General features: G+C 56.8%; 1 protein-coding gene across 1 annotated transcript in view; it reads right to left on the bottom strand.

Annotated features, from left to right (window-relative positions):
* Positions 1–14,473: 14,473 nt before the first annotated feature.
* Positions 14,474–16,533, bottom strand: part of ADAMTS1 (ADAM metallopeptidase with thrombospondin type 1 motif 1) — a 42,158-nt gene continuing 40,098 nt past the window's right edge. The window contains exons 17-18 of the mRNA XM_039914551.1: positions 16,258–16,433; positions 14,474–15,876 (exon numbers count right to left, since the gene is read on the bottom strand). Coding sequence (XP_039770485.1) covers positions 15,174–15,876; positions 16,258–16,433 — 879 coding nt within the window. The 3' untranslated portion in view covers positions 14,474–15,173. The remainder of the gene's footprint in view (positions 15,877–16,257; positions 16,434–16,533) is intronic.

The following is a 16,533-nucleotide window of genomic DNA, read 5'->3' as shown; positions in this document are numbered from 1 at the left end:
CGGTGCTCGGATCCCCGTAAGCGCTCAGTAAATATCTCCAACCGCCAACCATTGTCGTCCTCGCGAGGTTGTTTCCGCTCCGTTCGTCTCGTCGTTCTTCCCTTGTGTGCCTGCGGTCATTCACTCACTCGTATGTATTGATGATGATGGTATTTGTTAAGGGCTTCTTATGGGCCGCGCACTGTTCTGAGCGCTGGGGGAGATACGAGGTCATCGGGTTGTCCCACGTGGGGCTCAATCCCCATTTTACAGCCGAGGTAACTGAGGGAGAAGTGAAGGGACTGGCCCCAAATCACCCAGCTGAAAAGTGGCGGAGCTGGGATTAGAACCCACGACCTCCGACTCTGCTTAATGCAGTGCAGGGCACGTAGTAAGCGCTTAACCATATCATTCAAAAATATCATTCATTGACTGATTGGAGGAGTAGCAACGGAGAAGAAAGCTCTCTCTTCTATTTCGCTGCCGACCCCTCTGCCCCGCATCCGGCCTCTGACCTGAAACGCCCTCCCTCCTCAAATCTGACCGATAAGGACTTCCCCTCCTTTCGAAGTCTTATCGGACGCCCATCTCCTCTGAGAAGCCTTCCCGGACTGCACCCTCCTTTCCTCTTCTCCCACTCCCTTCTGCGTCTCCCCGACTCGCTGTCTTCATTCGTAAGCACCACTTATGTACAGGTCTGTAATTTATTCATTTACATTAATGTCTGTCTCCCCCTCTAGACTGTAAACTGTTTGTGAGCAGGGATTGTATCTGTTTGTTTTATCGGACTCTCCCAAGGCTTAGTACAGTGCTCGGCACACAGTAAGTGCTCAGTAAATACGACTGAACGAATAAAAAGCGACATAGCGTATACCCAAGTGCATAGTGGATCAGCAGGGATTGGGGAGATGCCAGTGTGACCTCGTAGGGCAAGACTACGGGCCTGGGAGTCAGAGGACCTGGTTTCTAATCCTGCCTTTTCCCAGCGATGATGATGGCATTTGTTAAGCACTTACTATGTGCAAAACACTGTTCTAAGCGCTGGGATAGATACAGGGTCATCAGGTTGTCCCACGTGGGGCTCCTAGTCTTCATCCCTATTTTATAGATGAGGTACCTGAGGCACAGAGAAGTGAAGTGACTTGCCCACAGTCACGTAGCTGACAAGCGGCGGGGCCGGGATTAGAACCCATGACCTCTGACTCCCAAGCCCGGGCTCTTTCCACTGAGCCACACTGCTTCTCTAATGTTTGCTGTGTGACCCTGGGCAAGTCACTGTACTTCTCTGTGCCTCTGTTCTCCCTCCTACTTGGACTGCGTGCCTAACGTGTCCCACTGAATTCACTTGCGTCTACCCCAGGGCTTAGGACAGCGATCGACAGATAAGCCCCGAACAAATACCATTTTAAAAAACCCCACAATTCATCAGGGAAGGGTTCCTGGAGGAGACATGTCCTAGCACTTCCCCCCTTGTGGTTAGTACAGAGCTTCGGCACACGGTAAACACGCTGACCTACTGTCGGGGAAAAAATAACAATGATAATAATATAAACAGACTCACAGAACAGTAACGGTTAAGTCCAAAACAATGGTAAATTCGAGAATCAACAATCCAGGATGACGCATAAAACAAAATAATCAAAGCCAGTTCCTGGAGGGAGGGGAGAGCAGAGAAGCAGCGTGGCCTAGAGGAAATGGCACAGGGGCCTCCACTAATCCCAGCTCGGCCACGGACCTGCTGGGCGACCCTGGCCAAGTCCACTGAACTTCCCCGTGCCCCCCCCGCCGTTCCTTCAACTTTACAATGGGGACTCAAGGATGTGTCCGATTATGGCTCGATCGTACACTCCCCAGAGCTCAGTACAGCGCTCTGCGCACAGTACGCGCTTAGTAAACACGACCGAATGACACTCCAGCCCCATGTAGGACGCTAACTTAACCACTGGATTATCTATCCCAGCCCTTAGGACTGTGCGTGACACGTAGTAAGCACTTAAACAACATGTAAACAAACAAAAATGGGTATTGGATGCCCATTTTACAGATGAGAAGGCTGGGGCAGGGAAATGACTTGGCCAAGGTCACACAACACACCAGCGGGCAAGCCCTTAAATACCGCAATTCATTCATTCAGTTGTATTTATTGATTGCTTATCGTGTGCTAGAGCACTGTACTGAGCGGTTGGAAAGCACAGTAGAGCGATAAAGAGAGACAATCATTACCTCATCTGTAATTTATCTCACCTGTAAAATGGAGATTAAGACCGTGAGCCCCACGTGGAACAACCTGATGACCTTTTATCTACCCCAGCACCTAGAACAGGGCTTGGCACATAATAAGCGCTTAAACAATACCATTATCATTATCCCCCCTAGAGCTTAGTACAGTACCTGGCACATAGCGCTTAACACATACCATAATTAGGATTTATTATGATGATTATCCACGCCAGATCTTAGTACGGTGCCTGGCCCATAGTAAGCGCTTAAATACCGAAGTTATGATTTATTCCGATTACTATCCACCTCAGAGCTTAATAGGGTACCTAGCACATAGTAAGCGCTTAACAAATAGCCTAATTATGATTATTATCCACATGAGAGCTTAGTACAGTGCCTGGCACATGGTAAACGCTTAACACAGTGCTCTGCGCACAGTAAGCGCTCAATAAATACGGCTGAATGAATGAACAAATACTATAATTATGATTAATGATGATGAGCTGTGTGATTTGGGGCAAGTCTCTTCATTGGATCTCAGTTACCTCAGCTGTAAAAAATGGGGATGAAGCCTGAGGACCCTGTATCTAGACCAGCGCTTAGCACAGTGCTCAGCGCAGAGTAAGCCCGGCCCCGGGACGGGGGGTGGCGTGTTGCGGCGCAGCCACTAGGGGTCGCCATCGCGGGCCGGCTGCGACTCGCCCGCCACCTTGTGGCGACGAGCGGGAACTGCGGGGCCCGACCCTGACCCCACCCGTAATAATTCATTCAATAGTATTTAATAATGTTAATAACAATGTTGGCATTTGTTAAGCGCTTACTCTGTGCCAAGCACTGTTCTAAGCGCTGGGGTAGATACAGGGTCATCAGGTTGTCCCACGTGAGGCTCACAGTTAATCCCCATTTTACAGATGAGGCAACCGAGGCACAGAGAAGCGAAGCGACTGGCTCACAGTCACCCAGCTGACAAGTGGCAGAGCAGGAATTCGAACTCATGTCCTCTGACTCCCAAGCCCGTGCTCTTTCCACTGAGCCACGCTGCTTCTCTTAAGCGCTTTTATCGAGCGTTTACTATGTGCAGAGCACTGTACTGAGCGCTTGGAATGAACAAGTCGGCAACAGATAGAGACGCTCCCTGCCGTTTGACGGGCTTACGATCTAATCGGGGGACAATAATGTTGGTATTTGTTAAGCGCTTACTAGGCGCAGAGCACTGTTCTAAGCGCTGGGGGAGATCCAGGGTCATCAGGTTGTCCCACGGGAGGCTCACAGGCTTCATCCCCCTTCGACAGATGAGGGAACTGAGGCCCAGTGAAGTGACGTGCCCACAGTCACCCAGCTGACAAGGGGCGGAGTCGGGATTCGAACCCATGACCTCTGACTCCCAAGCCCGGGCTCTTTCCGCTGAGCCACGCTGCTTCTCTAAGACCTCAGCCCTCCCCCATCCTCTACCTCAGACCACACCCCCTCAGGCCACGTCCCCCCGACCAGCGCTTCGAACAGTGCTTCGCACAGAGTAAGCGCTTACCAAATGCCATCATTATCATCATAGAGAAGCAGCGTGGCTCAGTGGAAAGAGCCCGGACTCGGGAGTCAGAGATCATGGGCTCTAATCCCCACTCTGCCGCTTGCCAGCTGTGTCACTTTGGGCAAGGCACTTCACTTCTCTGTGCTTCGGTGACCTCAGCTGGAAAATGGGGATTAAGACCGTGAGCCCCACGTGGGACAACCTGATCACCTTGCATCCCCCCCCCCCCCCCCCAGCGCTTAGAAAAGTGATTTGCACATAGTAAGCACTTAACAAATACCACCGTTATTATTATCATTATTACCACGCCCCCAAACCCCCAACCACCAGGCCACACCCTCATGTTACACCCCCAAACCCTCACCTCATCCCCCCTCGGACCATGCCACCCCCTCAAACCTCACCCCCCCAGGATTTACCCCCCCCCCAATACCCACCCCTCAGGCCATACCCAAATGACCACGCTCTCCATCTCTGCCCTCAGTTCCCACCCCCCAGGCCTCACCCCCAAATCCCACCCACCTCTTATGCCACGTCCCTCTGGCCACACTCCCATGTCATGCCCCAAATCACCCCCCCCCTTAATCCAAACCCCCAAATCCTGCCCCTCAAGTCCCACCTCCCTCCTTCTTCAGCTGACCTTAATAATAATCATGATAATAACGGTGGTATTTGTAGAGCGCTTACTATGTGCCGGGTTCTGTCCTAAGCGCTGGGGTAGAGACAAGTTAATCCAGACACGGTCCCTGTCCCACGTGGGGCTCACAGTCTACATCCCCATTTTTACAGATGAAGTCACCGAGGCCCAGAGAAGTGAAGCGGCTTGCCCAAGGTCACACAGCGGACATGTGTCAGACCCGGGATCAGAACCTAGGTCCTTCTGACTCCCAGGGCCGGGCTCTGTGCACTACGCCATGAATAACGATGGTATTTGTTAGGCGCTTACTATGTGCCAGGCACTGTTCTAAGTGCTGGGGTAGATACGAGGTCATCAGGTGGGTCCCTGCCCCTCTTGGGGCTCACAGTCGCAATCTGCATTCTACAGATGAGGGAACTGAGGCCCAGAGAGGGGAAGCGACTTGCCCGAGGTCACACAGCGGACAAGTGGCGGCTGGCGGGATTAGAACCCACGACCTTCTGACTCCCGGGCCCCGGGGTCTGTCCGGTCGGCCAAGCTGCTTCTCCCCGGCCCTCAGTCGGTTACGTGGGCCTCTCCCGCCACCCCCGAGCCCACCCTCCTCTCCCACGGCCAGCGGGCAGCTAGGGGTCCGACGTCCAGCGCCCGCTGCCGGCCCGCGTCCTGCCAACCCCAGGCCCTCCGAAGACCCGGCGCGGGCAGGAAAGGGTTCGGGAGCGGAATTCCAGGGCCTGTCATGGGAACTCTGGCAGCGAGGAATCCGGCCCAGCTCGGCTGCCAATTTCAGTGCGGAAAAATGAGAAGAATTTGGAATTTCTTCCCCCCTCTCTCTGCCTCATTACAAGCTGTTCGTGCTGCCGGGGGTCAGGGGGGAGGGGATGGTTTGTTGACACTGGACTGGGATGCCCTCAATCCCCCATTCCCTCGTCAGAGGACCGTGGAAGCTCCCCTCAGAAGCGGGACCCTGCGCGTAATAATAACAATAATGGTATTTGTTAAGCGCTTACTAGGTGCCTAGCCCTGTTCTAAGCACTGGGGAAGAAACGAGCATTTCAGGTTGGCCACAGTCCCAGATGGGGCGCGAGTCTTAACCCTCATTTGACAGCTGACGGAACTAAGGCACAGAGAAGTGAAATGGCTTGCCCAAGGTCACGCAGCAGGCCCAGCAGAGGCGGGATTAGAACGCACACCCTTTGTCTCTGAAGGGCGTGTTCTTGTCCCGAGGCCAGGCCGGAAAGGGGACCTCCCGCGAGTCCCTCTCATGGACACATCAGTCTTCTGGTTCTACCTTCACCACGACTTCTCTCCCCATCCCACAGGGGAGGAAACTGAGGCCCAGGGAAGTTGAGCACCCGGGCCAGATCCGCCCTCCGGGAACCAGTGGCAGAGGCGGGACCAGAAAGAGGGGAAGAGGATTGGGATTCGGGGGGAGGGGATTAAGACCGGCCGGGCCGGAGGTTCTGGCCCTGCTGGCCAAGGAACTACTACCTGTCGGTTTATTGGTCCTCTGTCCTCTCCCAAGTGCTTAGTACAGCGTTCTCCTGCACACGGGGAGCGCTCAATAAATACAAATGACCGACTGAGTCTCTCCCACCCCTCGTCCCGGCCGGATTAGCCCACCTGGCCAGTCCCGGGCCTTGTAGCGGGGGACCTGCCTGGTGGCCCCCATCCCGGGCCTGCCCTTAACGAGGTGGTTCATCGATTTATCTAGTTAGAGGCACAGATGACCTGGGTTGAAGCACAGATGATCCCGGTTGGGTGGAAATCAATTCCTCTCTCCCCCTTCAAAGTCAATCGTATTTACCGAGCCTTTACTGCGTGCAGAGCACTGCACTAAGTGCTTCTCTTCTCCCACTCCCTTCTGCGTCACCCTGATTTCTTTTCTTCATTAATCGCTCCCCCCGCCGCCAGCCCGACACGGCTTATGTCCTTATCCCTAATTTATTTATTTCTACTAATGTCTGTCTGCCGCTCCAGACTGTAAACTCATCTGGGGCAAGGGCCTGCGTCTGTTTATCGTTGTGTCGTTCTCTCCCAAGCGCTTAGGGCAGTGGTCTGCACACAGTAAGCGGGCGATAAATAAGACTGAATGAAATCGAAGCACACACACCCTGCTTTCATTAGCGACGGGACCGCAGAATCCCCTCAGACGACCCAGCCAGAGTGGGTTCTGCCAAGCCCCTGAGGCCGAGGGCCGCCCTGGGCTGCGGCCGGTTAAATTTAGCCCCACGTCAGACCTCGCCGCGGCTGCCTTCCCGGCGGGCGAGGGTCCGGAGAACCGGGGACGCCCGGGTTCTCGCCGAGGGTGATTCCAGCAGCCCACTGGGAGAACCCAGGATTTTCAGTCCCCGTTTCCTCCCCCGGGCCCAGAGCTTCGGAGGTGTGCTGGTCCTCAGAGGAAGAGGGAGTGGGGCTCCCGATGCGTAATAATAATAATAATAATAATTGCATTGGCTAAGCACGTACTACGTGCCAGGCCTGGTACTAAGCGCTGGGGTCGATGGAAGCAAATCGAGTCGGACGCGGTCCCTTGTCCCACGAGGGGTTCACGGCCTCGGGCGAGTGGCTAAACTTCTTGGTAATAATAACTTCACTAAACTTAATAATAATTACGGCATCTGTTAAGCGCTTCCTATGTGCCAGGTACGTTACTAAGCACTCGGGGGGAAACCAGCAAAGCGAGTTGGACGCGGTCCCTGTCCCAAGTGGGGCTCACATTTTAGAGATGAGGTCACTGAGGCCCAGAGGAGTGAAGTGACTTGCCCAAGGTCAGCCAATCCCACCGATAGACAGCCGGGCGTGGGGGGCAAGGAGGGAGGGGGCCACCGGCGAGCTGGACGTCTGTCCTCACTCGCCGTGACCCCGATGTCCGTCCGTAGACGCGAAACGCACAAAACCCCCGTCCCACGTGGGTCGGGGACGTGGGGACGGAAGGCGGGGAGCCGGGGAGGGCCGGACACTGCGTAAGAAATAGAACGGTGACTCACCCTCGGGGGGATCCTCTGGTCAGCACCTACGTCCGAGAGGGCCCCGGTGCAAACCGGGGCTCGCCTTTGGGGTCTCCTGGGTCCCAGAGAAGCTGGGAACGAGCCTCGGGCGACTGGACTTAATACGTCCAAAACAGAACTTCTCATCTTCCCTCCCAAACCCCGTCCTCCCCGGGACTTTCCCACCACTGTAGACGGCGCCACCGTCCTTCCCGGCTCACAAGCCCGTACCTCTGGCCTCATCCTCGACTCCTCTCTCTCATTCAACCCACGAATTCAATCCATCACTAAATCCCGCCGGTCCCACCTTTCGCGACACGGCCAAAATCCGTCCTTCCCTCTCCATCCCCACTGCAACCGCGTCGATGCAATCGCTCCTCCTCTCCCACCTGGATGACGGCATCGGCCTCCTCGCTGACCTCCCTGCCTCCTGTCTCTCCCCACTCCAGTCCAGAGTTCACTCCGCTGCCCAAATCATTCTTCTACAGACGTTCAGGCCACGGCACCCCGCTCCTCCAGAAACTCCAGTGGTGGTCCATCCAGCTCCGTATCGAAAAATAACTCCTCACCCGTGGCTTTGAAGCAGTCCATCGCCTTGTCCCCTCCTATCTCACCTCGCTTCTCTCCTTCTACACCGCAGCCCTCACACTCCGCTCCTCTAGTGCCAACCTTCTCACCGTGCCTCCATCTCGCTCGTCTCGCCGCCGACCCCTCGCCCACGTCCCGCCTCTGGCCTGCAAGACTCTCCCTCCTCAAATCCGCCAGACAATGACTCTCCCCTCCTTCAAAGCCTTATCGAAGACCCGTCTCCCCCAGGAGCCTTCCCTAACTAAGCCCTCCTTCTCCCCTCACCTCTTTCTGCACCACCTTGATTTGCTCCCTTTCGTGATGATAATATTGGTATTTGTTAAGCGTTTACTATGTGCGGGACGCTGTTCTAAGCGCTGGGGTAGATAAAGGGTCATCAGGTCGTCCCACGTGAGGCTCATAGTTAATCCCCATTCTACAGATGAGGGAACTGAGGCCCAGAAAAGTGAAGTGACTTGCCCACAGTCACACAGCTGACAAGGGGCAGAGTGGGAATTCGAACCCACGACCTCTGACTCCCAGGTCCAGGCTCTTTCCACTGAGCCACGCTGCTTCTCTCATCCCCCCGTTCCGGCCCCACAGCTCTCATGTCCATATCTGCCATTTATTTATTTCTATTAATGTCTGTCTCCCCCTCTACAATGTAAACTCATTCTGGGCAGGGCACGTGTCTGTTTAGTGTTATTTCGTACTCTCCCAAGCGCATAGTACAGTGCTCTGCACACAGTAAGCGCTCGATAAATATGATTGAGTGAATGAATGAACAATTTATTTATTTATAGTCACGTCTGTCTCCCGGCTCCTAGTCTTTAAGCTCGTTGAGGACAGGGAATGTGTCTGTTTCTCCTGATATTGTACTCTCCCAAGTGTTTAGTACAGTGCTGGGCACACAGTAAGAGCTCAACAAATAGGACTGACCGAAGGCGGCGCTGACTCCAGGCGAGGCTTGCTAATGGCCGGTTGTGGGGGGTCTCGTTGGAAGCTGAGGGGCGAATCTGATCCGCCGGTACCAGAGACCAGGGGGCTGGGTGCCCGGGCGTGTGACGATGACGATGATGTTGGTATTTGTTAGGCGCTTACTATGTGCCGAGCACCGTTCTAAGCGCTGGGGGAGATCCAGGGTCATCAGGTTGTCCCACGTGAGGCTCCCAGTCTTCATCCCCATTTTCCAGATGAGGTCACTGAGGCGGCGAGAAATGAAGTGACTTGTCGACAGTCACACAGCTGAGCCGGGATTCGAACCCACGACCTCTGACTCCTAGGCCGGGGCTCTTTCCACTGAGCCACGCTGCTTCTCTAACTGTGGCTAACTCTAGATTGGAAGCTCGCTGTGGGCAGGGACTGTGCCTACCCACTCTCTTATATTGGACTCTCCCCATAGTGATGATAACGATAATTAGTACAGTAATAAAAATCATGGTATCTGTTAAGCGCCTACTATGTGCCAAGCACTGTCCTAAGCCCTGGGGTAGATAGCAGGTAATGGGGTTGGCCCACGTGGGGCTCGTCGTCTCAATCCCCATTTTACAGATGAGGGAACTGAGGTGCAGAGAAGTGAAATGACTTGCCCGAGGTCACACAGCAGACGGGGAGTAGAACCCATAACCTTCTGACTCCCAGGCCTGTGCTCTCCCCCCACACCACATGTCTGGTGTCCAGCTGATCAGGCACAGCTACGGCACCAATGATAATAACCGCGGTATTTATTAAGCGCTTACTATGTGCCAGACACTGTAGTAAGCGCCGGGGTGGATACAAGCACATAGGTGCCCCGCGATCCAGGTTTGGCGCAACTCAGAAAGCTTCTACCCAGTGTTTGACCTCACCAACCTCGCCGCACGTCCAGCGCCGGATCATCGCCGGATGATGATGACGATGGTATTTGTTAAGCGCTTACTATGTGCGAAGCGCTGTTCTAAGCGCCGGGGAGGATACGGGGCTCACCGTCTTCATCCCCAATTTACCAGGTGAGGTAACTGGGGCCCAGAGAAGTGAAGTGACTTGCCCAGCGTCACACAGCTGACGAGCGGCGGGCAGATGACGCGTGTCCCGGCATCACGGGTGTGATATCAGTGGCAAGAGCCCGGGCTTGGGAGTCTGAGGTCATGGGTTCTAATCCCGGCTCCGCCGCTTGCCAGCTGGGTGCCTTTGGGCCAGTCACTTCACTTCTCTGGGCCTCAGTGACCTCCTCTGGAAAATGGGGATGAGAACTTTGAGCCCCACATGGGACAACCTGATCACCTTGGATGCCCCAGCGCCTAGAACAGTGCTTTGCACATAGTAAGCGCTCAACAAATACCATTATTATTATTATTATTATTACGCGCGCCTGGGGGCGAGGAGGGTCTCCATCTCCTTCTCTCAGCCTGCCCCGGGCCCGGGGCCAGCCGGAGATTGACTTCTACTTTCCACTTGCACGTCTCGAAGAGGAATGTCTGCTGGCAGCCGCGGCCCGGCTTTCGGGATTTTCGGGGAGGGGAGGGAAAATTCCCAACGCATCTCCAGGCCCGAGCAACCCCTCTGAGGAAATCTCCGGGCGTAGGTCACTGCCCCGCAGGAGAAGCGGCGGGGAGGAACGGCTAAAGCCCCGGCCTGGGACTCGGAAGACGTGGGTTCGAGTCCCGGCTCCGCCGCCTGTCCGCTGGGTGACCTCGGGCCGGTCGCTTCGTTTCTCTGGGCCTCAGTTACCTCGGCTGCAAAATGGAGATCGAGACTGCGCGCCCCATGTGGGACGGGGCTGTGTCCAATCCGATGTACTTCTCTCCACCCCGGCGCTTAGTACAGTGAATTGTACATTCCAAGCGCTTAGGACAGTGCTCTGCAGATAGTAAACGCTCAATCAATAACCGGCTTTGATTGATTACCCCACCATGACCCTGTGAGAGAGGATGTGGGGAAGTGAAGAGTCTGAGGAGACTCACTCTGCCTGAAAATGACCTTCTTAATTAGCAGTGGAGTAAAAACAAATGTATCCAAAGCTGCCTTTTAGGTTTGGGGACGGTCAATCAGTCAATCATATTTACTGAGTGCTTACTGTGTGCAGAGCACTGTACTAAGCGCTTGGGAGAGGACAATAGAACAATAAACAGACTCATTCCAGCCCCACATCACGGTCATCCCAGAAGGACAGATTTTTGCGGCACCCCTCTCTGCTTCTGGCTGATCCTCTGGACCGTAAGCTTGTTTTTGTTGTTCATTCATTTATTCAATAGTATTTATTGAGCGCTTACTATGTACACAGCGCTGTACTAAGCGCTTAGAACGTACAATTTGGCAACAGATAGAGACAATCCCTGCCCAATGATGGGCTCACAGTCTAAACGGGGGTGGTGGTGTTGTTGGTAGTGGTTTTTTTTAATATGATATTTGTTAAGTGTTTATTATGTGTCAAAAACTACTCTAAGCCTGGGGTAATAATAATAACAGTATTCGTTAAGCACTTTGCTCCGCCACTTGTCAGCTGTGTGACTGTGGGCGAGTCACTTCACTTCTCTGGGCCTCAGTTCCCTCATCTGTCAAATGGGGATGAAGCCTGGGAGCCCCACGGGGGACGACCTGATTCCCCTGTGTCTCCCCCAGCGCTTAGAACAGTGCTCCGCACAGAGGAAGCGCTTAACAAATACCGACATTATCATTATTATTAAGACCTCGGGCGGCGGGGCGCGAAGCACGAGGGGGGGGAAAAATAGAAGTCGAGCCATCCCGCCGTCCCGGCGCGCGCCCGTGGACCCTGGCGGGGGCGCGCAGGGGGGAGTGACGTCACGAGGCGAGGCGATGACGTCACCGACGCCCCTCCTTCCCGCCCAGGGAAGAGCGGGCCCGTCTTCGACGCCAGCTCCACGTGCCCAGCGCTGTGCGACACGTTGGGGCCCACTTCAGCAATAGGAATAATAATAATAATAATGTTGGTATTTGTGAAGCGCTTCCTAGGTGCAGAGCACTGTTCTAAGCGCTGGGGGAGATCCAGGGTCATCGGCTTGTCCCACGTGAGGCTCACCGGCTTCATCCCCATTTAAAGTTCTATTTAGTTGCCATTGTTTTTATGAGCTATTCTTCCCCTTAATTAATTAATGTTGGTATTTGTTAAGCGCTTACTATGTGCAGAGCCTGTTCTAAGCGCTGGGGTAGACACAGGGGAATCAGGTTGTCCCACTCCCCTTGACTCTATTTATTGCCATCGTTCTCGTCTGTCCGTCTCCCCCGATTAGACCGTAAGCTCGTCAAACGGCAGGGACCGTCTCTATCTGTTGCCGACTTGTTCATTCCAAGCGCTTAGTACAGTGCTCTGCGCCTAGTAAGCGCTCAATAAATACTATTGAATGAATGAATAATGTTGGTACTTGTTAAGCGCTTCCTAGGTGCAGAGCACTGTTCTAAGCGCTGGGGGAGACACAGGGGAATCAGGTTGTCCCACGTGGGGCTCACAGTCTTCATCCCCATTTTACAGATGAGGTCACTGAGGCCCAGAGAAGGGAAGTGACTCGCCCACAGTCACACAGCTGACCCGTGGCCGAGCTGGGATTTGAACTCATGACCTCTGACTCCAAAGCCCGGGCTCTTTCCACTGAGCCATGCTGCTTCTCCGACAGATGAGGTCACTGCGGCACCGAGAAGCCAAATGACTTGCCCAAAGTCACAGCTGACAGGCGGTGGAGGCGGGATTAGAACCCATGGCCTCTGACTCCCAAGCCCGGGCTCTTCCCACTGAGCCACGCTGCTTCTCATAATCATGATTGTGGTATTTTTTTAAGCAGTGCCAAGCACTGTCCTAAGCGCTGGGGTAGGTAATGATAATAATGATGGCATTTGTTAAGCGCCTACTGTGGGCAAAGCACCGTTCTAAGCGCTGGGGAGGATACAAGGTCATCAGGTTGCCCCACGTGGGGCTCGCAGTCTTAATCCCCCTTTTACAGATGAGGGAACTGAGGCACAGAGAAGCGAGGTGACTTGCCCAAACCGAGGGACAGAGAAGTGAAGTGACTTGCCCAGTCACCCGGCTGACAAGCGGCAGAGCTGGGATTTGAACCCAGGACCTCTGACTCCCCAGCCCGTGAGCCACGCTGCTTCAGTCATTCAATGGTATTCATTGAGCGCTTACTTTGCGCAGAGCACTGTACTAAGCGCTTGGAACGGACAATTTGGCAACAGATAGAGACCATCCCTGCCCAGTGACGGGCTCCTCTTCTAGGTACCAGTTAATCAGGTTGGACACAGTCCCCGTTCCCCGTGGGGCTCGCGGTCTTAACCCCCATTTTCCAGAGGAGGAAACTGAGGCCCGGGGAAGTGAAGTGACTTGCCCAAGCCCACACAACAGACAAGTGGCAGAACTGGGATTAGAAGCCAGCTCCTCTGACTCCCAGGCCTGTGGTCTACCCACTAGGCGACAAGGCCTCTGCAGGGGACGCAGGGCTTGGCATCCCTCCGGCCTATCTCAGTGTCTCTCTCCCATCCTTCCTTCCCTCCCTCCCAGCCTCCTTCCTTCCGGGCCTCCCTTTCCCCAGCTTCCTTCTCTCCCAGCCTCCTGGGCTCCCTCACCCAGCCTCCTTTCCTCCCGGCCTCCTGGCTTCCCTCCCAGCCTCCTTTCTGGCCTCCTGACCTCCCTCACTCAGCCTCCTTTCCTCCCGGCCTCCTGGCTTCCCTCCCAGCTTCCTTTCTGGCCTCCTGACCTCCCTCCTCCAGCCTCCTTCCCTCCCGGCCTCTTGGCTTCCCTCCCAGCCAGCCTCCTTTCTGGCCTCCTGACCTCCCTCACTCAGCCTCCTTTCCTTCCGGCCTCCCTCCCAGCCTCCTTTCTGGCCTCCTGACCTCCCTCACCTAACCTCCTTTCCTCCCGGGCTCCTGGCTTCCCTCCCAGCCTCCCTTCTGGCCTCCTGACCTCCCTCACCCATCCTCCCGGCCTCCCTCCCTCCCTACCACGCGGGTGCTGTGGCTTCCGAGGAGAAGCGGTGCTCTTTCATTAGCGGTCGTCTAGGCCAACCGAAAGTCCAAAGATTACGGGCTTTCCTCACCCCCGCCGTGTCGCTAAGACTCCGCGCTCCCGGGGCCCCGGCCCAGCATAAAGCTTCTCATCCCGGCTCGGCCAGGCGTCTGCCGCGTGACCCCGGGCAAGTCACTTCACTTCTCTGGGCCTCGATTCCCTCATCTGTAAAATGGGGATTCGAGACCGTGAGCCCCATAAGGGACAGGGACTGTGTCCAACCCGATTAGCTCGTATCCACCCCAGCCCTTGACCTATAGTAAGGGCTTAACAAATACCATTATTATTAGGACGAGGGAAACACCTTGTCCTCCCCCGAGGGCCCAGAGCACTGTGCTGGATGCCTCCCGTGTGCAGAGTGCTGTGCTGGGTGCTTAATGGGGTGCAGAACACTCTGCTGTAGAAAGCAGCGTGGCCCAGTGGAATGGACCTGACGGGAAAGTCACGCGGAAGGGGACCGGGGTTTTTTTTTGTGTTTCATTGCTCTAGTGGATTCTCCCGAGCGCTCAGTAGAGCGCCCTGCCCACAGTAAGCGCTCGATCAACACGACAACGAACGGATGACATTCCCAAGTCCATAGTGTCCTTTTATTACTTCTAGTAACATAGCCGGTATAAATACTCTATTCTCAGTATATGCCCATTTAAAAAAAAAAGTGATAACTTAGAGGATCACGTCAGACAAGAAGTATAAAAATAAATAGGTTCATTATATGCATTCATTATGACAAATACGATCCTTCGTGGAAGGAAAAGGGTGGTCGCTGAATACTTATAAAGTACGGCCCCCGACCTAGAGGTGCGCGTCGGCCTCCGCGCGGGCGGGGGCCGGACGTCGCCCGGCCGGGAGTGGACCCGCTGGCCCCCAGCCGGGACCGCCGCTGCCGAGAGAATCCCCCGCCCCCCCCCCGGTCCCGGCCCCCTCCCCGAGGGCGCCCGCGTTCGGGAGAGGCGGGGTGCCGCCGACCTCGGCCGGTACCGTGGTTGCGGCGGGCGCGGTAGGCGCCCCCGAGGACGGCGGTCGGCGCGGACCCGTAGTCGGCGAGCCCGCCGGGGGGGGGGTCAGCGGGGGTCCGGCGGTCGGCCCCGGTCCGGCGCCCCCGGGGACGCCCGCGGGCACCGCGGCGGCCGGAGGGGGGGCGGGGGGGGGTCGAGGCCGCACGCGCCAGGGCGGCTAGGGCGGGCGTCCCGGCGGACGCCACGGTTGCCGCGGTCACCCTCCCCGTGTCCGTGAGGTAGGTGAGCCCCGACCGGCCTCGCCCTAGCCGCAGTCCGGGGCCGAGCAGAGGTCGAGGAGGTGCCCGGGCCTCCGGGCGAGGTCGCAGCTCTCCCGCGCCAGCTCGGCGCCCTCCGGGGAGAGGCAGCGGGCCACCCGCTTGCGGAAGCCGCGGCCGCAGGACGCGGAGCAGGGCGACCAGTCCCCGAGGCGCCAGCGCGGGCAGGGGGCGGCGGCGCAGGGCCGGACGGCCGCGGGCCTCAGCTCGGCCGGGCAGTCCGAGGAGGGGCGGCCGCGGAGGTCGCGGCAGGCCACGGGCCGGCGGCGGCTGCCCGTCCCGCAGGTGACCGAGCACTCCCCCCACTCCTCGATCACCCACTCGGACTGCGTGGGGATGGCGTTGAACGACTCCTTCTTCTTGCGCTGGACGAAGTAGCTGAACTTGATCTTGGGCCGCGGGCCGTCGCCCACGGTCAGCACCTGGACGGTGAGGGGCTCCTTGAGGGGGCTGAAGCTGCGGAGGCGCTCCAGGGCGGCCGAGGAGCCGCTGTAGAGGAGGACGCTCCCGCGGTAGGTCAGGTCCTGCTCCAGGGTGGACAGCGTGTAGTCGCCGTTGAGGACGTAGGTGCCGTCGGCCGCCTTCAGGGCCAGGAAGCTCCCGTGGGTGCGGGAGCCGTGCGGGTTCCTCTGCTTCACCTCGATGTTGGTGGCCCCCGCCGGGATGGTCACCACGTCCTGGTAGCCGGGCCTGTTGCGGGGGGGGTGGACGGGACACCGGATTGTACTCCCCCAGGCGCTCGGTACACCGCTCCGCTCACGGTAAGCGCTCAATCAGTAGGACGGACCGGGCCGGGGAGGGGGCCGGGCCGATCTCGCTCCCTCTAGACCGTAAGCTCGTCCCGGGCGGGGAACGCGGCTGTTTACCGGACCGCCGTCCTCCCCCAGGCGCCTAGTACGGTGCTCCGCGCCCACTAAGCCCTCAGTAAATCCGATCGAGTCTCGCGTCCCCCCCGGCGCGTGGAAGGGAGAAAGAGCTCAGTAGACGCCCCGGTTCGGATGGCTTGGTCGGGCCCGACCACCCCGGGGTGGGGAGCCGGGGGGGGGGGACGGGGGCGTGCCCCCCACTCACTTGGCGTTGGTCAGCGAGCCGGACACTTTCTTGCAGGTGGACCCACTGCCCCCGCAGATGCCGCATTTGTCGAACTTCTTGCTGGAGCCGATGACGCGGTCGCAGCCGGCCTTGATGCACTGGCCCCTCACGCAGACCGAAGTGGAGTCGGGGCTGCACGGAGTGCCGTCCACCACCTAACGACCACGCAATAATCACCACGGAGCCGCGGTACTCGGTAAGCGCTTACTCTGGGCCGAGCGCCGTCCGAAGCCCCGGGGTAGACGCCAGCTAATC

The sequence above is a fragment of the Ornithorhynchus anatinus genome, chromosome 17, assembly GCF_004115215.2.
Source record: "Ornithorhynchus anatinus isolate Pmale09 chromosome 17, mOrnAna1.pri.v4, whole genome shotgun sequence".
In the NCBI taxonomy this organism is placed as follows: domain Eukaryota; kingdom Metazoa; phylum Chordata; class Mammalia; order Monotremata; family Ornithorhynchidae; genus Ornithorhynchus; species Ornithorhynchus anatinus.
This window is presented reverse-complemented; position numbering and strand designations above follow the sequence as displayed.